This window comes from Phyllostomus hastatus, unplaced genomic scaffold (assembly GCF_019186645.2).
Source record: "Phyllostomus hastatus isolate PE091 unplaced genomic scaffold, TTU_PhHast_1.1 phas_scaffold_78, whole genome shotgun sequence".
NCBI classification, from domain to species: domain Eukaryota; kingdom Metazoa; phylum Chordata; class Mammalia; order Chiroptera; family Phyllostomidae; genus Phyllostomus; species Phyllostomus hastatus.
Window position 1 is genome coordinate 108,753,613 of NW_025334041.1, and position 22,660 is coordinate 108,776,272.

Here is a 22,660-nt window from a genome sequence, read left to right on the forward strand (position 1 = left end):
AAAGCCTAGAGAGATTATTAATGTGCTCAAGTTTATATTGTAGTAGGCAGTGAAATCAAGATTTGAGTCCAGGAAGAAGAAATTGTAGCTAAGGAGAAAGAAATAATTCTGCCTAGGAGAGAGTAACATTTTGAGCTATGCTAGGATAACAGATAGTAATTTATCAGAGGAAGTATGGAACAAGTAAATATCTAAGCAGATACTACTACTTAATCATCAAGGTCCCCAGGTACTTATATAAATAGCAAGAAAAGACCAGGAGATTTTCATGGCTGTTTTCAATCCTACAGCTTAATTTGAGATAACTCTCAGTACTGGGAATCCTTAGTATTTGAATAAAAGAGTGACTGATCACCTCAGGCAGCAAAAATAAGCAGAGGCAGAACAGAAAGGAACTGTGAGTGAATGCTTGTTTTTCAACTGGTAAGTCTAAACTTAGAATATTAGATTACTGGAAGGAACATAAAAATGATTATTACAACTATAAAAATTAATGACTGGGATACATTGTTAGCCATATACATATATGTGAGCATGTGTGTGTGCACATATACATATATGTGCATCATGTATATATACACATCCTTCTCGCCCAGTGCTTGGGCATTATAAAGGTTGAGCCACAACCCTCTCAAAGATTAGCCTGCAAGTCTAGAAGTAATAGTGACCTCTAGTATCCAAAGACACAGTGGTAGTTCTATTTCTGAGCAGCAACCCAGAACCAGGAATGTACCAATTTAGTTTTAATCACAGTGGAAACCATCATAATTTCAGGGCTGGAAGTCAATAATAATTTTATATTTTATTATGACATGAATGATTTATATTCCTTGATGACATTCCTAGGCAGATGGCCTTTCTGATACCTTAGCCTGACAGCTCATTAATACTAATGAATTTCGCTGTACTCTAAGACTTACATGGTAAAGTTATCATTAGGAACTGCTGCATATTCAAAATCTCAAAATCTAAAATTCTCGCAACCTCATCCACAATATCTTCTTACTCTTGCATCTATCCCAATCCCTCCTTCTAAAGCAGTAATTATTTAAAACACAACTTCCTGTTTCAATAACTTTCTTCTTCCCACATTCAACTTAAGTATTGATTGAGTCATTCCAAGGCTGGCTGTGTTAGTAAGAAACTGTCCCTGCCTTCAAAATCGTTTATAACCTAGCAGAAATAACAAATATACCAAAAGAGATAGACAAAAATTTTTTTAAAAATTCCAGTAAGAAACAAAAAAATGAAAAGATCATTTTTAGGAAATAATTTGAGGCCGTAATGATGGAAGAAATTTTGATTAGGAGAAACGTAAACATGGTCTATGGAGAAAGAACTCTAGTTGAAACTCAACATCTTTATCTGAGATTCCCTATCACACGCCCCACAGCTCCATCCGCAGACCTCTTCCACTCTCTACATATCTTCAAGCTTCCTGCCACCTTGTTTCAATCTCCTCGTTCTTTGAGATGATTGGGGACTACATATGCTCCATCAAATTTTACCTTTTCCCTTTGGAATTTTATCTGTATACTTCTCCTTTACTCTGAACTCCAAGGAAGGTGTACTTTAGTCCTGGTAACTCCTGTTCACTAATTTCCTGTATGTATATTCTGAATACAAATGACCAAAGAAGGATCTGACTCTCATAGAGAAGCAGAATTCTATAAATGGCAACTGCTGCCTGGTCTGAGGTAATATCCACCCAAACACTTACATATACAAAGTGCAGCTTAGAAGTCTTTGATCTCCTGTCAAAATAATAAGACACTCTTCCATCCTCTACCACAATTATGAGTCATTTTAGCCCAAGGGCCCCACAAAGGAAATTCACAGCTTCCAACCAGATTAATGTACTTACTTATCAACAACACTTATAGAAAACCCGTGACAATCCCTGTCTTCTCCTAAATGTTAGTTATTTGGAGTAAGAGCCAAATGATACAGATCTGTGCTGCTAACACACCATCCCAGAGTCTACATAATTAGGAATGTTTCTTTTGGAGAACTGATATCCTCTTTAGTTCAATTTTGCCTCTGGCTTCTCTCGTTTCTCAAGTGGCAGTTACAATACCTGATACTTTTGGTTTGCCAGCAGTTTCCTGGTTTAAAATGACTGATTCCCACCCTCAGATAAATTTGATTCCTTTGCTTTTATACCATTGTGTACTAATAGCTTATCTTCACATAATGCCACTGGGCTGTATTCTCAAATTACATTCATTTGGTCACCTCAAAAGGTCTTAATAGGTTTCCCAGGCACCAGCTGTGACATAATTTGTCTTCCCAGCAGTTAAAACTGCCAAAGTGTTCCCTGGCCTTCCATTTTGCTGCAAACTACAGGTAATTTGTTTTTTCTTTTGGCAGGAATTCAGTTGCAACTGGTGCATATATTAACACATGCCGTCAAAAGGAAAGAATTCTCCAACAGAAGGTATATAAGAAATTTAAATGATTGGCACTTTAAAAACTACTGGGAAAACTTTCTACCTGTTAAATGCTCAAGAAAAAAAATGAAGCTAAGCTTTTACTAGTCCTCTCCTTATCTGCAGTTTTGCTTTCCAAGACTGTAGTAACCTGAAGTCAACCATGATCCAAAAATATTAAATGGAAAATTCCAGAAATAAATGACTTTTAAGTTGCACACCGCTCTGAATACCTCACTTCATCTCATCATGTAGGCATTGTACCATCTCACATCATCACAAGAAGGGTGAGCACAGTACAGTAAGATATTTTGGGAGAGAAAAAGACCACATTCACCTGACTTTTAATACAGTACACTGTTATAACTGTTTTTATTTTATTAGTCATTGTTGCTAATCCCTTACTGTGACTAATGTTTACAATAAACTTTATCATAGGTATGTATGTATGTATGTATGTATGTACAGGAAAAATCAATACAGAAGGTTCTATTGGCAGTTTCAGGCACCCACTGTGCATCCTGGAACATATCCCCTGTGCATTAGGGAGGACTACTGTACTGCTGGCACACCAGAGAGGATACTAAAAGAACTAAAAATATTAAAATAACCAGTTAGAGGTGTTTCTGATTGTGACATTTACTGAATGGCAATACTACTATGAAGTGACATAGTAGAATGTCTGTTCTACTATGAAGCTAATTTACGTCCCTCATATCACCACCACTAGCAAAACTATACAATAGTTGCCTTCATTAATAAGGAAGTTGACTTATACTTTTAACCACAGCTTCTGAAAAGGATTCCACCCTATTTATCCATAGGAGTTTAGTTCTACCTCTAGTGAAAAATCCTCTGGAAAATGGAACTATCTTAAGAAGATGCTGCATTTAATGATTATTGTCCTGTCAGCAGTTTATGTAAAAGTGAATATTATAAATTCTAACTTACTAAGGACCTTAAAAATTCACATAAAATTTCCCACACTATCAGAAATGATTTCGCTTATTAATTGAAGAAAAAAATACAAAATCCTACAAAATAATTTCACTGGTTTTTTAAAAAAGTATTTTATGAAAACTTCATAAAATAGTCATATCATTAATATATTAATCCTGTTTAACTCAAAATTGATAGTTGACCTCTATTAGACTATATACAAATACCAATAATGAAGATGCACTTAATATGTTTTCCAATTACTTTCTTTTTAAATTTTATTTATTTACTTCTTAGAGAGAGGGGAAGGGAGGAAGAAAAGAAAGGGAGAGAAAGATCAATGTGTGAGAGATATATTGACTGCTTGTCTCTCGCAAGCTCCCAACCAGCCAGGGCACCTCTGGCCCACAACCCAGGCATGTGCGATGATGGGGAACTGAACCTGAGACCTTTTTGGTTCAGAGGCCGGCACTCAATCAGCTGAGTGACACCAGCCACGGCTCCAATTACTTTCTATAGCATATTATGTATAAACTCTAAAATAAAGCTGTTTAGAATCACCAATAATAAAGTTAGGGAAACTTTAAATATGTATCTCTTACTGTTTTAATATCAACATTGGAAAACATAATTGGTTAGCCAAACTTTCCACTGAAGGCAAATAGAGTAATTCTCAACAATGAATTATGCTTATCTCTAAAATATTTCCCCAAATTACTATATATATAATTAACCCCACCCCATCAAATCCATTTTATAGACAGCAATTCAAAGCCTATGTCTAAAGTGACAAAGTAACTTTAAGAATAATCACTAGTAGCCTTGGCTGGGTGGTTCAGTTGGTTGGAGCGTTGTCTCATACACCAAAGGGTTGTGGGTTTGATTCCTAGTCAGAGCACATACCTAGGTTACGAGTTTGATCCCCTGTGGGGGCATATACAGGAGGCAACGAATGTTCCTCTCTCACATTGATTTCACTCTCTTTCTCAAATCAATAATAAAAAATATCCTCAGGTGAGGATTAAAAAAGAAAAAAGAATAAACACTAATGGATCCCATTTCAAAATGTATTGGTAACCATGTTAGCATATATTAATAGCAGTCCAAGTAAACTTATGAAGTAGAATTACTGGAAAGGAACCTAGTATCTCTCTAACAAAGTTATTAATAAGAACTAAAGAGTCTGTACTGCATGAAAAGAAAAAATTCCAGTGTAGCAGCTGTAGGTGGCTCTGTAGTTCCAGAACTGGCTAACTCTCCACTAAAGAGTCTTTAACAAAATGATCTAAAATTCACTTTGAAGACAAAGGAATTACAAATAGGGACACCTAGAAAAAGTCTAAGAAGGACAACTTACAAAAGCCATGTGCCTGAGAAATAGGAATTACAGCTGCTTAATTGCATTTATATGTTATAACACTAAAACACGTAGGTGCTAACTGATGTGTCATATAAAATATCATCCATCTACCAAATTTTTAAAAAGCAGCATTTAAATTTCCTTATAAGTATTCCTTCACTGAAATACCTTGATAAATAAAGAGAAAACATAAAAAATTTTCAACACAAGATTACAATGTACTACTCTTTCACCATAATCAACATTTTTTAATCTTTTCAGATTCATAAACTATTTAAAACAAGCTTTTTAAAATATATGGATAAAAAACCCAAACATATCATTTTCTGTTACAGAGTTTAAAATACTTATTATACAGAGTCAGAAACTGAGGTTACACAGACCAATTATAGATGGGAAATTTGTTCTTTATGCCAAGTTTACCTTTTCTGTAAAGCTTACCTACATTAACCAATCTCCTCATTCTACTCTAATTCCAGAATCCTCTTGTAAAAATCAATTTTAGCTGGTATGATCCTAGCAATAATAAAAGTTGGTTCTCAAAAAATTAAAAAATCACAATATAACATTATTGGCTAAAGTGGTTTCTTCCAAGTCTTCTGCCAAACTCTCAAGTCTTTTATCCCACTCCTAGGCCCAGTGTGCTTGAGGGTAGGAGGTACAAGAACGGGAATCACAAAACCAGGCAGAATAAATGCCTCTCCCCCAAAAGTCTCCCACCTCAATGCTCCCAAGGTTATCCAGCATTTCTTCCATATGTCCATAGTCTTCCATTTTCTACTGTAACCATTCCAAGCATTAACTTTTTTCTAGCACCCAGGAACTGTTTTATTTTCTTAAAGGACCGCACTGTCCCGTGAGGAGAGAGTGATAAGGAAGGGAAGTTCCAGCCCTGACAACTGTGATACATAGCAAAGTTCACTTAGTTGTATATTTTTTATCCTATCTCATGGGAAGAGATGTTTTCTTTCTAAGACTCATAGTTTCTTACCTGCTCTAAGATCCTTTCTCCAAGTCTGCCTCCAATTACCATCACCCTTCCTCCACTACTAATACCACTTTCCTTTCTGATGCTTTTTTGTCCTCAGTGTATCTTTGTGCTCAAGCCCATAACATTTTTAAAAATAAAAATAAATAAAACGGGCCTTTAATTTAGGATCTTCTAACTACTATCACTTTCTCTTCTCAGCAAATTCTTTGAAAGTTGGGGTTCTCAACTCCACAGTTCTCCTCACTTGCTGCTTCTCAAAATACTGCAATTTGATTTACAATCCTATCATTCCATTTAAACTGCTTTTGGAGAAGTTTCTAATAATCTCAAAAATGTCAAATTAACAATCAGCCCTCAGTCATTGTTTTCTTTGACATCTCTGTTGCAGCTGGCAACTTTGTTATGATGAAATACTGGAGCTCTCAACAGAGATATCCTGAGCCTTGTTCTCATTTTATATTCTCTTTCTATGGCTTCAATTGTCATCCATAAGATGAATGTTTCCTAAATCTTATTCTAGCCCTGACTAAAAGCAGCACTAGACCTATAATTTTGTTATCTAAGGTATCTATCTATATAGCATATATACCTCCAACTCAACATTCAGAAACTAAATTCATAATTTTTCTAACAAATTTGCTCCTCATGTACTGGTTAATTATCTTCTATGCAGCCTAGAATTTAGAAGGACTTACTAGGAGTCTGGTAAAACTCCTCTCTAGGTTACTAATTTGCACTGACATATTACAGTAGAGAGGTAATAAGTCAATGAATATCCTCACTTTTCTTATTGCCAAAATGGGGATAATCAATCATGTGTATGTCCACCTACTCTACCAAGAAATCAGTAAGATATATGAAACAATATGTTTAATTGTTCGATTAATGTGAAAGAACTTTAAACTCTTTCTGGGTGATTTGAGAAAGGGAAAGGCCACAGTACATTTCCTCTAAACTTGGAGTAGCAAAGTCTTAATGTTCTCTCTCAACCTGTGAGACCTCTCCGTGACTGAAAATTAAAATTCCCATTGTACTGTGGAGTTAGCAGTAAGTTTCAGAGCTTAAATTCTTCAGGATTCTTTTGACTAATTACCACAGAAGGCTTAGAAAGAAGTATTTAAACTATAATAATTTTTATCACTTCTGTATAAGATTGATTCAAAAAGTACATGTGAGTGCCTACCTGCTATCTTCAAGATACAATGCTAATTACTTTGTGAAATGCAAAAGAAGATTTAGTTTCTGCTCCTGGTGAAATACTAAATTCACACAAATACTAAGGCATAAAAGCCTATGCATACAATTAGTGGTATTACACAAAAATTACAATGTAAAATACTAATAAACTTTCAGGATGTCTTGAAAGTAAAGAAGGAGGAAATAGAAAACCAACTGTCATCACAAGTAATCCAAAAGAGAAACTATAGTTTTATATATTACTGCAAAGAAAGTGTTGGAAAAAGCAAGACTCTTTCTACTTTACAACACAATTATTACCTTTACTTGGGACTGATTTCTTCACTGAGGCTACATGATCTTCAGAGCTTGCAAGACGCCTCAAAACATCTGCCAAAGCAGCCTTTAGCACAGTGATTTCATCTTCTTGTTGTTGAACTCGTAACTCAAGCGCTGAGAGGCGATCTTGAACATCAGAAGTACTTGCAGCAGATATACTATCATCTATAAAAAAAATATGTAATATTTTTAAAGTAAACTGATTAAGAAAGAATCTAATGACAAACAGGAACCATACCAGGTTAAGTCTTTTAAAAGATGAGAAAAATTGGGAGTAGAAAACCCTCATTATTATTATAGATTAACTTCTACAAAACACTTTATAGCTATTTGAACTTAATATATCTGACAAAAATTAAAATTAATAAAAATTTCCCCAAGGTCAAATTTTTCCAATGTATTCTATTACATTAACTGTTTTTTTTCTCCCCACCAAAATGTTCCCTAAATGTATCACTTTATAGGGTTTTGGAAACTTGCAAGAGAGCAAAGTATTCAAAGCATCCTTTTTAATTACCACATCATTATCGTACTTCTCTATGAAAATAAAATAACAGTACAAATCACTTCAGTTTTGCTTTACCTGTCAGATCACTCTCCTTTAGCATCAATGACCAGAATGCATTCTTTAGTATTAATAGCCCCAAGCCCCACAAAACACTGCTATGTAATCAGCAAAAGACTCTTTGTTATTCTTTCTTTCCCCAGTGCCTCAACCTTTGAAGGTATGATCTCCATAAAGCACATAGCTAACAACTGCCTTAAGTATGTAACAATAAAAAGAAAAAGACTATTTAAATAAAGTGTACCTGTAATACAGCAATTACAAACTACTTCCAAAGCTATGCAACTTTAGAATACACTATTGGGTCAATCGGAATCCATGTGTACAGAAAAATGAATTGCTATTGACGACTGTATTATAAACAGAAAAATTCTGGAGGGAATTTAGATCTTATATAAGAATGATTTGGACCAGAGTAATATAAACTGGGTGAGTCATTCACACAAAAGCAGAGTGTGCTATTTTCCTCATACCGAGATAATATGATATATATCTTCTTAAAAAGATAATTTAACTCAAAATTTGAGTTAAAATAAACACTCTCAGCATTCAAAAAGCAGAGCTATAAGCATTATTATAGACAGTAAACAATATTCATATTTAAGATCATCTATGCCTATACACCTCTCAGGCACATATATGTACTCTGTTCTGTCTTTAGAGGTGTTTTATTTTTATTTTTTAATTTTTTAGAGGTATTTCAAAGATAATCTTTGAGGAGTATAAGTATAGAAGGACGTTGGGTTTAATCTTCAATTTAGACTTTAAAATTTGGTTCCACAGTTATATAATCTCAGGCAAATTATTTTATCTCTTTGAACCTCAATTCCTTCGTCTTTAAATAGGATTATTACGAAGAAGGCACCTAGTATATGTTTACATTCAATAAATGTTTAACATAAAACGGCAAAGTACAGGAGGTATAATTTGAGAGCTTTGGCCACGTTTGTTTTATAAAAGGCAGATTTGTCAAACTCTGAAGTGCTCGAGAAAAGGACTAGTAAGAGTAATTCAGTCTCTCACTTTAAAAATTTTTATATGGTCTAGCTGAAGTCTAGCTGATCCATACTGTGTGTGTGTTACACTATGGTCAATATTTTTTTGGTCTGCCCAGAATGCTTTCCCATTTTCTCTCTTCTGGTAGGAAGAGCAACAGCCCTTCCCTTTTGTGGAACTAGAACATATTTTGAGGTTCTATTAGGGGTGTTCATCTATGATGCTTCATTCTCCCCTCTACCATCCTGTGTTATTAATAGGTTAGACCATAAGAAATGGCCTTTTTAGTTGGTAAAAATATGATTGACTAACAGTAATTTCATAAGGTTCAACCTAATACTACAGGGATGGTTGTGAGATATGGTCTAGGCCAAATGGAATTCTCCCAAATTTTCCCATAAGAAAGGGAGGTGTACAACCTTTGGTGCCACACTGGAAGAAGAAAAGTTGTCTTGGGCGACACACTAAATATATTGTAACATGTAATCACAAAAAAAATCTGATAATGTTTTAAGTAAATTTACAATTTTGTGTTGGGCTGCATTCACAGCCTTCCTGGGCTGCATGAGACCCAAGGGCCACAGGTTGGACACCCCTGATGACCTATTCTTCTTGGTTTGCCAAACCTAGAGCTGTAAGACATAGTAAGTCTTGACTACCTTAAGCTCCAGTTCTAGTCTCTAAAGCCCTGGAGCATCAATTCTGAGAGTTGCCCTAATACTCCTCCTACTTAATTATATAATCTAATACATTCCCTTTTCAAGCCATCACTTGTAAGCCAAATCCCATAAATCAGTAAATTATATGAATATGATTTCTAAATTATTCTCAATTTACAAAGGATGAATTACATATTTAAATTAAAATCACAGATAAAATATTTATGTGATTCTAATACACAAATAACCTTCTTAATCATTTCGGGAAGGCAGCAGAGCCTGGTGGAAAGATTATTAGCCTATAATGCCAATGTTATAGCCCTGAGCTTTAATACTGACATGGTAATTAGCTTTCACTTTTGGCAAGTCACTTAACTTTTATGAACTTTTTAAAAAATGACTAAGATTTTTACTTTGTGAAACTTAGTTACATGAAAGGTGTTTCAGCTTGTAAAAATCCTACCATTACCTGCTAGATACTGTGATAAGATACAAGGACAATTTTTCAAAGGGCACAGTAAACACAAAGTTAACTATTAACAATGTCTTGCCATTATACTGTACCTTTCAAATTTATTACCTCATCCCTCTTCTATACTACCTATATTTTGTATTTGAGGGAACAATCTGAGTTTAATAATTTGCCCAAGGTCACCAAACTAGTTGATATCTGAGACTCAAAAACACAACTTGACTCATATTTACGTGCTCTTTATTTCATGCTGCATTCTAACAATAATCACAGGAGGACTAAAACAAACTCCACCCCCCCCCCCCCAAGTCACTGAAGGGGTTTAAACTATCAAGTTATCTAATCAGGTTTTTGTTTTAAAAGGTCATTATGGTGGCTGCATGAGAATGGACTGAAATAGAATAAGAGTAAATGCTTGAGCAGGCAGGATGCTATTGTAGTAACCTATGTGAAGGGTGATGGTGGCCTAGGCTAAGGTTAAAGAGTCCACGTGCCTCAATTTGTTCAGGAAAAATATGTCTGCTCTCTCAGTATAAATATTATCATAACGTGCCTTCTTTCATTCTCAAGTTTCCCAGTTTGGACAATCAATTACACAATCAATTACAGGGTCACAGTGGAGATGCAAAGGCTTATGGCAGTTGATTTCTACAGTTCCTTATAGCTCTAAAATCCTAGAACACCTTCCTTCTAAAATCTTGGCTTTTCACTCTTTCAGGAGCCAGAATCTCTTGGGGAATCCAATAAAAACTGTGGCAGAAATTGTGCATGAGCCCTGGAGTTACACTGCTTGAGTAAATCTGTTACTTAACAGTGCTGTGACTGGTTTCCTCATGGGTAATTTCTTCATGCTAATTAGTACTTATCTCAAGCTTGGGATTATTTGATGAAATAATGCACAGCACTGTCATATACTGAAGGTTCAATAAGTTATAATCCTATATAATGTGTTCTTTACTGCAATGCTTATTATTGACACAAAATTGAAAATTTAACCTAAATTCATGAACAGAGTTAATAAGCTATACGTTCACACCAAAAATACTATGCAACAATTAAAAAACAATGTGGTTGGTATATATGCTAAAAATCTGAAGGACCCACAAGACAATTTAAGTGGAATACGCAAACTGCAAAACAATATGTACTGAATAATTTATTAAAATACACATGCTCCCCAAAAACATACTTCTAAAATATAAGCAAAAACTTCCTATGTATATAACATAAACATAGAAAAAACTCTAGAAGCACGCACATCAAACTGGTGATTGGGTTATTTCTGACTAGAAGGGCAAGATTAGAAGGACAGGGGTCAACGGAAAATTTTGCTTTTTAGTATAAGTATTTCTTTACCATTTGAACAGCAAACAAAAAATGTACCATATGCTAAACTTACATTTAAGGTAAAATGAATTGTTTCTAAGCCTCATTTTTCAAAAGTAAGTTTCCTTTAGGCAGAGATTATTGGGCAGGAGTGTCCAACCTTTGGTGTCTCTAGGCCACACCAAATACAGAAACACTAACAAAAACTGATGAGCAAAAAAACAACAACAACAACAAAAAAAACCCCACAAGAAACAAAAAACAAAAGCACACACGGTTTTGAGTGATTTTACAATTTTGTGTTGGGCCGCATTCACAGCCATCCTGGGTGGGCCACATGAGGCCTGTGGTGGTGGGTTGGACACCCCTGTAGGATATGTTCAATTGTAAGGCAACTAACTTTGCATTCTCAATTACTAAAGCTAGAAGAGACTATCCTAAAGGCCAACAACCTCTCCTGCAACTTACAGATGTAAACTAAGACTGGGAAATTAGCTGAGTTATTCATGCTCACACAGCAAATTGGAATTAGAGTTCCCTCCTCAAGACTCTGAAGAATTCATCACTCTTGCTCTTTCCAGTGTGAAAACTCTGTTCTTTTGTCTTCCAGTCTCTAATGTACTGCACTCTCATTCACAATAAAGTTTTTAGGAATACATATGTTCAGTAAAGAGAATATCTATTTCTGGGGGAGGGGGGATTACACTTCTTTTTCTTAATCCAACTATATTAGTTCCTTTTCCTCATACTATCGTAGCCTCTTATTTCTTTGGTCCCTCTAAAAATAGTAGTTTCTAGCCTTGGAGGTTAAAATATAAAGTGCAAGTGAATTCTCAAGGGTTCTTAAATTCATGGGGTTGTGGGGGAAGGAGGTCCATAAACCTTTATCCATCAGTCTATTATATTTATTGGCATAAATAAGTATCTTTTATTAGAGGTACAAGCAAATTTGTATGTAACTAGTAAACTTTAACATTCAGTATTATAGTTTTTAAGTATATTTGATCGTTATGCTATTATAACTGTCCCCTTTTTTATCCTCTTTATTCCCCTCCGCCCTGTACTCCCACACTCCCACCAGCATTCCCTGCCCCCCAACCCTGCTTCAAGTCCATGGGTCGTACACATTAAGTTCTTTGGCTTCTCCATTTCCCTCACTATCCTTAACCTCCCCTGTCTATTTTGTATCTACCATTTATGTTTCTTCTTCCCTGTACCTTTTCCCCCATTCTCCACTCCCCACCTCCTCCCCATTGATAACCCTCCAGGTGATCTCCATTTCTGTGATTCTGTTCCTGTTCTACTTGTTTGCTTAGTTTGTTTTTTAGGTTTAGTTGATAGTTGTGAGTTTGTTGTCATTTTACGGTTCATAGTTTTGATCACATTCTTTTTCTTAGATATATCCCTTTAACACTTCATATAATAAAGGCATAGTGATGATGAACACTCCTTTAACTTGACCTTATCTAGGAGGCACTTTATCTGCCCTTCTATTCTAAATGATAGCTTTGCTAGATGGAGTAATCTTCGACGTAGGTCCTTGTGTTTCACGACTTTGAATACTTCTTTCCAGCATCTTCTTGCCTGCAAGGTTTCTTTTGAGAAATCAACTGATAATCTTATGGGAACTCCTTTGTAGGTAACTGTCTCCTTTTCTCTGGCTGCTTTTAGGATTCTCTCCTTATCTTTAATCTTGGGTAATGTAATTACTATGTGCCTTGGTGTGCGTTTCCTTGGGTCCAACTTCTTTGGGACTGAGCATCCTGGACTGCCTGGAAGTCTGTTTCCTTTGCCAGGTTGGGGAAGTTCTCCTTCATTATTTTTTCAAATTAGGTTTCAATTTCTTGCTCTTTCTCTTTCTTCTGGCATCCCTATGGTTAAGATATTGGAATGCTTAAAGTAGTCCCAGAGGTTCTTAAGCCTGTCATTTTTTTAAAATTGTTTCTTCATTTTGTTTTGGTTGAATCTTTATTTCTTCCTTCTGTTCCAAATCTTTGATGTGTGTTCTGGTTTCCTCCCCTTCAACTGTCTGTTCCCTGTATATTTTTCTTTATTTCACCTTGGATAGCCTTCATTTCTTCCTCTATTTTGCAATCATACTCAACCATTTCTGCGAGCATCCTGATTACCAGTGTTTTGAATTCTGCATCTGATAGGCTGGCTATCTCTTCCTCACTTAGTTGTTTTCCTGGAGTTTTGATCCGTTCTTTCATTGGGTCCTATTTCTTTGTCTTGGTGCCGCTGTTACGCTGTAAGGGGTAGAGCCCTAGGTATTCACCCTGGCTGCACTTTGGCGCTATACGTGGAAGAGGGGTCACAGTGGAACAATGCCATTTGCTCACTTGTTCGACTCTCGTCCACTTTCAGTTACTTCCCCCAGCTACCCACATGCAAATTGGGCCCTTCAGGTGTTGATTCCTGGGTGGGTAGGTTTGTATACATTCTAGAACCCCATGGATCTCTTCAGTGAACTCTCCTGTTTGGCTGCGAGTTTCTCCTGCTGCTGCAACCCCCATAGATTTTCACAACCAGAAGTTTTGAGGCTTTCTTTTCCCGCACTGGAACACTGGGTCGTGCAATCTGTCTCTCTCCCTAGTTGTTCCTCCCAGTTTATCCACACCCAAATGTGGGACCACTCGCTCCACCAGCCACCTCGCCATCCTGCCCGGCTTCCCATCTCTGCCCCTCCTCCCAGTCTTAATGAGTGTTTCTTCTTTAACTCTTCAGTTGTCACGCTTCCATACAGTTTGACTTTCTGGCAGTTCTGTTTTTTTGTTTTTAAATTTGTTGTCTTTCTTTTGGTTGTGTGAGGAGGCAAAGTTTATCTACCTATGCCTCCATCTTGGCCAGAAGGCCTTGATATAGTTTTAAAACTACAATGACACATGTTCATTATGCTTTTACTAAAGTGAACCATAACTAATTTGCCTTCTGAATTGTCAAAAAAAATGTGTTGGCTTTGCAGAGGTATATTGTATTCTAAATATGCAAAAATTGGCAGTCCAGTATACTAGAATGAGATATTCCTATAACACTTTAACAATTATGAATATTAATGATTTTATGTAAATCATTCTAAAATGGAATACTCTGTCTTCCTAACAAGGGTATAACATTATAATGTAGGCACTTCTAGATGACTGTTTTCACTGAGGATATTAATTGCTTTATGCTGCCAACACAATGATCAAACAATGCCCTAGAGGCTGTAATATTTCTAATTAAACAATTGAAAGTACTACATTTTCAAATTTTTCATCTTTTGTAATACCTTTCTTGCTTCCTTCTCTGCAGTTAGGAGTAACTATTCTGGTCTATAGCAACAATCCTTTCTGTATCAATTGCCTACTTTATGGAACACAGGATAACCAAGATTTTGAAATGTTTATAAGAAGAGAAAATAACCTCTAAAATTAGGATATTTTCTATTTAAAAAAACATATTTTGTATGTATATTATATACATACACATCATATATATATGATTTATACAGCCTAATTAAAAGGGGGAAAATGAACACAGCCTCACACCTAATATTTGTGTCATAAGAGTCCCAGAGGAAGAGGAGAAAAAGATTCTTGCTGGGCGAAAAAAAAAAAAGTGAAGAAATAATGGCTGAACTTCGAAGCTAAATTAAGATTTACAAATTCATTATAATTAAGTATATATTGAAGTCCCTATCTCCATATATACACATAAATATCAAATTAAAGAACTAAAGGAGAAATTATAAAGCTTTTAGAAATAACAGAGAATATCTTCATACCCTGCAAGTAGAGAGGAGGGTCCTATAAATAAGATACAGAAGAATTCAGAGTGTATGCTCACTAAAAGTCACAATACAGAGAAAAAGCAATTCACAACCTGGGAAAAGATACTGGTAGCACTTATAACTGGTGAAGAATCAATCTCCTAAATAAAGAATTCCTATAAATCAATAAGACAAACAATTCTATAGGAAAACTGGCAAAAGCTTTGACTAACACCTCATGGAAAAGCGAACATAAATGGCCAATGAACATATGAAATAAGGCTCAAGTACCTTAATAATCTTGGAAAGGAAAATTAAAACCATTACAAAATGCCATTTATGCTCAGCAAAGTGGTAAAAAAAATTAAAATTAACGCCTGACAGTATCAAGTGTTCCCAAGCAGAGAGAGTAACATGAAGTCACTCTCATGTATTACTGGTAGGAGGTAAACTGTTTCAATGACTTCAGGGGGAAAAAAACACCTTGGCATTACCTGGTATAATTGATAATAACTGGAAGATGCACACATCCCATGACCCAGAAATTCCATTCTTAGGTATAAATACCCTGACCTACAGCAGGGCCATTCCATTCCTAGGTGTATATACTACAGCAGGTTTGTCAAACTTCTGTAAATGATCAAATAGTAAATATTTTAGGCCTTGCAATCCATATAGTCTCTGTAGCAACTACTCAGATGTCTTTGTAACATAAAACAGCTGTAGATAAATATGTAAATGACTGGGTGTGGCTATGTTCCAATAAAACTTCATTAACAAAACAGGTGGCCTACCAGGCAGTTTCCCCATGTGTGTTCTTGCACACACATATATCAAGAAACATGTTCAAGAATGTTGATGACAGCATAATTCATAATAGAAACAAAGTAGAAACAACCTAGATATCTACCAACTATAAACTACACAAGTAAATTGATATAAACATTCAACAGAATATTACAGAGTAATAAAAATAAGCTATGGCTATGTTTAACATCATGTATGAATCTCAGGAATGTAATGATGAGTGTAAAAAGCACGTCAGGTGAGCTTTATATAAAGTTAAAAATATAAAAGTAAATAATATTGTTTATAGAATAACACAATAAAGCAAGGGGTTAACACACAAAATTTATGATAGTTACTTCTGATAATACAGGGCAAGGGATAGTATATGGAGGCATCCACGGATTACAGAACACCTATGTCATAAAAATTAAAACGTATATTGTATTATACTTTTATGGGGGGCAAGGAAAGTTGAGTCATTTTTTTTCCTCTTTTGAAACAGATTGGGGGATAAGGATGACTAGTCTACATGCTTGCTTACCTTAATAATATAAATGATATGCTTACCTTATTTTTTTGAGAAATAAAACCATTTTTTGCAAAGTAAATTCTGAAACAGATAAAAATGGAGTTGCACTTCCAAAAATATACTGAGGTTTTGTGTATGACCCTAAGGTTAGTTGTTGCTATGAACCTTTCCGGGGGGCAGGGGGGAATTCATTTCAAAAAAGATACAAAATACCACCCAAAAAACAAATATTAAAAAAAATTAAGAACTGCCTCAATCTCCCCTTCCTAAAGCACTTATGTTAGACATTGGGCAGATCTTATTGTGTAGAATGGTTAATGCAGAAGATTAGAAAAGCCAATGTGGGTGAAGAACCATGAGAAAAAAGTAACAATATCATGCATTGTTTGTAATTCAAAAAAGAAAAAGGAAGAAAGCACTAGCCTGAAGGACTGTTAATAGGCAACTGATTAAACAAATGGTTGTACTATGGTATACTATGTATGCCTTTAAAAAGATGGTGTACTTGATATCATAAGTAAGTTTTGTAGCAGTGACAATATACTATGGGAAAGAAAAAAAATTGCAGGGCAACACTTATAGTGTATTCCGTGTCTGTGTATAACTATGTATTCATGGACATACATACATACATACATACACAGATGTAAAAAGAGGATGGAGGCATGTCTCTGGAAAATAGGATTTCAGGGGAAATTTTGCTTCCTTATACTCTTTTAGATAAATTTACAAAATAAAATTCTTTATAAACAAAATTTAAATTATTTTTGCCCTGGCCAGGTAGCTAAGTTGATTAGAACATTATCCCAATATGTCAAGGTTGTGGGTTTGTTCCCAGGTCATGGCACATTGAACGATCAACCAATGAATGTATAAATAAGTGGAACAATAAATCAATGTTTCTTTCTCTTGCTTCATTTCTTAAAATCAATTTAAAATATTTAAATTGTTTTCTCAGTAAAAAAAAAAAAATAAGCAGAGCTAACTTAGTCTGTGATGTGCAACTATTTAGTAATGCACCCAAATTTACAAGTTTGGTTATATTGTAGATTCTTATGCATAGTGAATGAAAACAGTTCTGTAAAAATATAAATATAAGAATCCTGATATTAAACAGGCATACTCTCAAGCTAATAAGAGACAGAAAAATCAATATAATGAATGCATCCAAAGGAAGACTCAGTCTTCAAATATTATTTCTTCAAAACAAAAACAAAATTATAACTAATACGTCACATTAGTAAATTAAAATCAATTAAATTGCTAAAAACATTGGTGTAGCTCAGTGGATCAAGCACTGGCCTGCAAACTAAAAGGCCACTGGTTCAATTCAGGGCACATGCCTGGGCTATAGGACAGGTCCCAGGTTGGGGGTTTATGAGAGGCAAGTGATGGATGTTTCTCTCCCTCTCTTTCTACCTCCCTTCCCCTCTTTCTAGAAATAAATAAACAAAATCATTTAAAAATTTTTTAAGCATTTAGCAACTTTAAATGATTTTTTGGTTTTGTTCTAAAATGGAATTTGTCTTCAAATATTGTCACAAAAGGACAGAAATATTTAAGTACTATACCAGTAAGTTATGCACTATGTATTCTAAAACAGCTAAAATTTATTTTTGGAAACAAACCATAGAAAATATATTCATAAAAGCAGCATTTCATATTTATGCAGGAATTAATGTTTCTCAATCATATTTTTCTCTCGAAGAAGTTTAAATTATATAAGGCATTTCAATTGTTAAAGCTTGGACATTTTATTTCTTTAGTAAATGACAATATTAATTACCTCCATCAGCAACATGAGTATATGAAAGAAAAAGACTACCTAATTTCTGGTTTCAATGAAGTAACACAAATAATGTTGCTGATTTGTTTTTCTATTTTTAAAAACTAAGTTTGTATTTTCCTTGTAAGATACTCTTACTAAAAATTTACTTTCTAGCATAAATTGAAAGAGAATTTGTGTTAAGTTAAAAAAAAAACATTTGCTATAGTACTTTGAGCACCACCACTGTTCCCAGGGAATGACTTTACTTCCTTCTATTACCAGAATTCACTCACAATTAAAATGGTCTCTTTTCAAAGTCTTAATTTACCATGGAATTAAAAACATATTCAGACACCTGACTGCTTTTGATGAAGTTTTTGGTTAGACTTCATAGAAGTAAACATCCTGCTTAATTACACAATTTCCATTTTGCTATTATTTGAGGCACTGTTTTATTATATTCCAATAAAATCTGCTGTTTTAATTTTTTTCCTCAAGAATATAATGACCATCTTTCTGGGGGAGAGACGGAAAGAACAATCTGAGCAAAGCCCACTTTGCCTACATAACATATTTGTTTATAAAGTAGTTATGGTCTTGAGCACTTTACTTTTGGACGTTACTGACACACACTGTTAAAGGGAAGAAGAATAAAAACAAGTAAAGCACGGAGATTTATTCCAAACTCCTTAGACTTCTTTCGTCACAAGCAGTAAAGTTTATGAGACAGGTCTGAATCCCCAGGAAAGGAGAGAGAGGTTACCGATGCAGAAGTCTGTAAGTGCAGAGGAACTACATACTGAAGTGAGACCAGGCAAGCTGTCTTCCCTTCTCGCCACCTACGTTACAAGCAATATAAACCAATTCTGTCTACATTTCCTGCTGCCTTCCCAGACAGTTCCAGAGCAAATCCCAGCTTTCTAAATTTCACAACATACTTTACATTCTGAGGAAATCCTCCAGTCCAGATGGCCTACCACAAAGCGCTTCTAGTTGGCACAAATAAAAACGTCTTAAGATAGCTCTTCTCCTGGACCTCTCCTCTCTGAACTAAAGAAAGGCTTTCTACTTGTTTATAAAGAGAGACAAAGAAACTGAAGGAGAGAGCAGACAGAGCACGCAGGCAAAAGGGAGTAGGATACTGACAGAAAAACTTGCGCTGCTTCGGGGAGTAGCTAAACTCCAGGCTTAGGCAGAAACACATGAATTAATGCACCACATGAAGATTCACTACATTAATTTTTTTTGTCCTGGGGCACTATTTTTCTGATCTTCTTTTACTTGGTTAAGATTAATGTACAATTGCTTAAAATATTCTGAAAACAAAACATAAAACAAACTAAACAGTTTCTATAAATACACAAGTTAAAGCCCCCAAAGTAAGTATTTTCTCTACTAGGAAATAAAATAAACAATGTGTGTTCAAAGTGGCAAGTCACATTTCCTTTTTCCTTTGGCTTTTGTTTAAAATAAAATGAAATTCACATGAACTGTAAAGAAACAGAAAGAATGATCACTTTTCATTGATTTTTAAAACCCAAGTGCTAAGATTAACATGGCTGATTTATCACCACCATTTCACTATAAAGATAATGAATGTAATTAACAATGAGAACAGTCATTTTTCTTATTTCACTAACTTTCCATATTATTTTAAAATAATACAATACTAGTAACATTTAATAATAAACAATTTACATCTGGTCAGATATTCCAATTTTATACCACTCATGTTTACAATAGTGTAAATGTATAAAGTAGTTCAAATTATAAATATCTTTATTCTGTCTTACAAAACCATGTAAAACCAGGTGTAAGTTAATGAATGCAACATGTATTTATTCTTTTGATAACTACTTCTAAAGCTACACCTAAGGCTAATCAAAGAACAAATTCAATGAGGTAAGTTATCTCTTGAATTAGCTGCTTTTAAGCTTTGTAACTGAAGAAAGCACATTTAAATCAACCCAAAGTAAAACAGAAACAACACAACTGCTATAAATATACACCCCCCAAAAAATACTATGAAATAGATGAAACATAAGCCAAAATTGAACATTAAAAGTTGTGCTACAAAGATTGAGATAAGGATAAACTAACAGCAAAGCTAATAAAATGGAATGAAGTAAAATGATCCAGATCAATATTAACAGAAAACCTTATGACAAAGGTGTGTTTCCTCAAGTGAGACTTGGGAAAATACTTCTCTTTCAATGAATACCTGGTACAGATTTATCAAAGGCTAGGAGCCATTTAAAAGATCAACAGAAGTGGGCTGGGGAGTGTGCAATAAAGACTTTGAAATAAGGACATTCAAGTGAGACCACATAGGCAAAATAAAAGCAGCCATAATGGGAAATATAATGATACAAAAGAAATGTGGTGGTATATCAGCCATGGACTAGGAAGGATTTCAAATTCTAAGTATATATCCAAGAGAAATGAGAACATATGTCCATGCAAAAACTTGTACTTGAATGTTCATAGTAGCATTATTCAAAAGAGCCAAAGAGTGGAATTTGGTCCTTACTCTCAAGGAGCTTTCAAAGATGCAAAAAATCCTCAAAAAAAAAAAGTATTAGCAAGCCAAATATAGTAATACAGTAAAAAGACAATAAACTACACAGCCAAGTTGAATTTATTATAATCAATAAAATTTATCACATTAACAGAAATAAAGTCATGTTTATTTCAACCAAAAAAAGGTATTTTGTAAAACTAAATATTCATTCAAAGCAAAAATGTTGTATCATAAAAAGAGAGCATTTTTAATCTGATAAAAAGACAACATGGCATATCATATTCTCTGCATTTCTGTCTAGCTAAGACACACATATAGAATTATGTATGTATAAGTATGCACGTATGTGTGTATGCCATCCCAAGTGCTTACAATGTGTCTGATAGACACTCCTTTCACCAAAAAATCAGTGTCTATGTTCCCTACTCTTTTATCTGGGTGGGGGCTTCTGACTGTTCTAATCAGGGTACAGCAAAAGTGATACATGTATGATTTCTTAGGCAAGGTTGTTAAAGGATACAGCTTCTATCTGGTCTTCTCTCTTTGGGAATGCTTGCTTTAGCAGAAACCAGCACCATGCTGTGAAGAAGCTCACACCAGCCCTCAACTAGAGACCATATGGAAGGGCTCACGTGGAGTGGAAGTGAGGCTCCCTGCCAAGAGCCAGCATCGGCAACCAGACCTTTGAGTAAATGAGCCTTCAGCCAAGCGCTCAGACAACACAGCAGACAAGCCTTTCATGATGTGCCTTATCTAAATTCCTAATCCAGAGAATCATGATCATAACAAATGGATGCTTTATACCACTAAATTCTTAATTGGTTATGCAGCCATAGTAAAGGCATATACCAAAATACAAAAAAATTACATCATATTTAATGTTGAAATGCTGAAAGCTTTCCTTCTGAGATAGAGTTAAAAAAAAAAAAAAGGAAAAGAAAACCCTCACCACTTCTGTTCTGTGCTGCAGTCATACTCAGCTCAATAAGACAAGAGAAATAAAGATTAGAAAAGAAGTATAACTATCATTTCACAGATGAAAAATATACACGTGGCTTATTAGAGTTATTAGAATTAATACCAAGTTTAGCAAGGTGGATAAACATAGGTCAAAACACAAAATCAACTCTATCTTAACAATGAACAGAAAAATAAATTTTTTAAAAACTATTCATAATAGTACTAACAAATAATAAATATTTAGGAGTAAAAATAATAAACAGTGTTCAAGGTCTCTGCACATAAAATTAGTAAATTTTGTCAAGAGAAATGAAAGGCCTAAATAATTATATAAATATACTATGTGGATTGAAGACTCAATAAAAGTATGCCACTTTAACCCAAACTGATCTGGAAATTTAATGCAATACAAAAAAAATTCCAACAGTTGATGTGTACACATGTGGAATTTGATAAGCTTATTTGAAGTTTATATGGAAAAGCAAACTGTCAAGAATAACTGAAACCCTCTTGAAGAAAAGGAAAAAGGAGGAGCACCTGCTCTATTAAATATCAAGACTTATGAAATTTTAGTAATTAAGACAAAAAATAGACAAATGGACTCACAGAACTGAACAGAGAACCCCAAAATAAACACAGTCATATAAAGACCAAAGGTGACACTTTAGAGATCTGGGGAAACAAGAGTCACACCAATATATAATGATGGGTCCAATCGATCTCCATATGGAGAGGGAGGGAGGGTAGGAGGGAAGGAGGGAAGGAAGAAGAGAAGGAGGGAGGAAGGGAAGGAAGGAAGGAAGAGAAACTTGACCCTTAACTCACAGAACATACAAAAAATCAATTCCAGATGGATTGTAGATCTAAATGTGAAAGACAAAAAAATAAAGTTTTTAAAGATAGTTAAGATACAGAAATCACTATTGTAAAAGGAAAAGATTGACAGCAAGACCATTCTTCAAATTGAGAATGCCTATTCATAGAAAAATACCACTAAGAATAGGAAAGCCATGCCCTAGCTGGTGTGGTTCAGTGGACTGAGCACCGGTCTATGAACCAAAGGGTCACTGGTTCAATTCCCAGACAGGAC

At 34.8% G+C, this 22,660-nt stretch overlaps 1 protein-coding gene across 1 annotated transcript in view; it reads right to left on the bottom strand.

Moving 5' to 3' along the window:
• Nucleotides 1-22,660, bottom strand: part of EML4 (EMAP like 4) — a 127,723-nt gene that overhangs the window by 65,667 nt on the left and 39,396 nt on the right. The window contains exon 2 of the mRNA XM_045827718.1: nucleotides 7,217-7,399. Coding sequence (XP_045683674.1) covers nucleotides 7,217-7,399 — 183 coding nt within the window. The remainder of the gene's footprint in view (nucleotides 1-7,216; nucleotides 7,400-22,660) is intronic.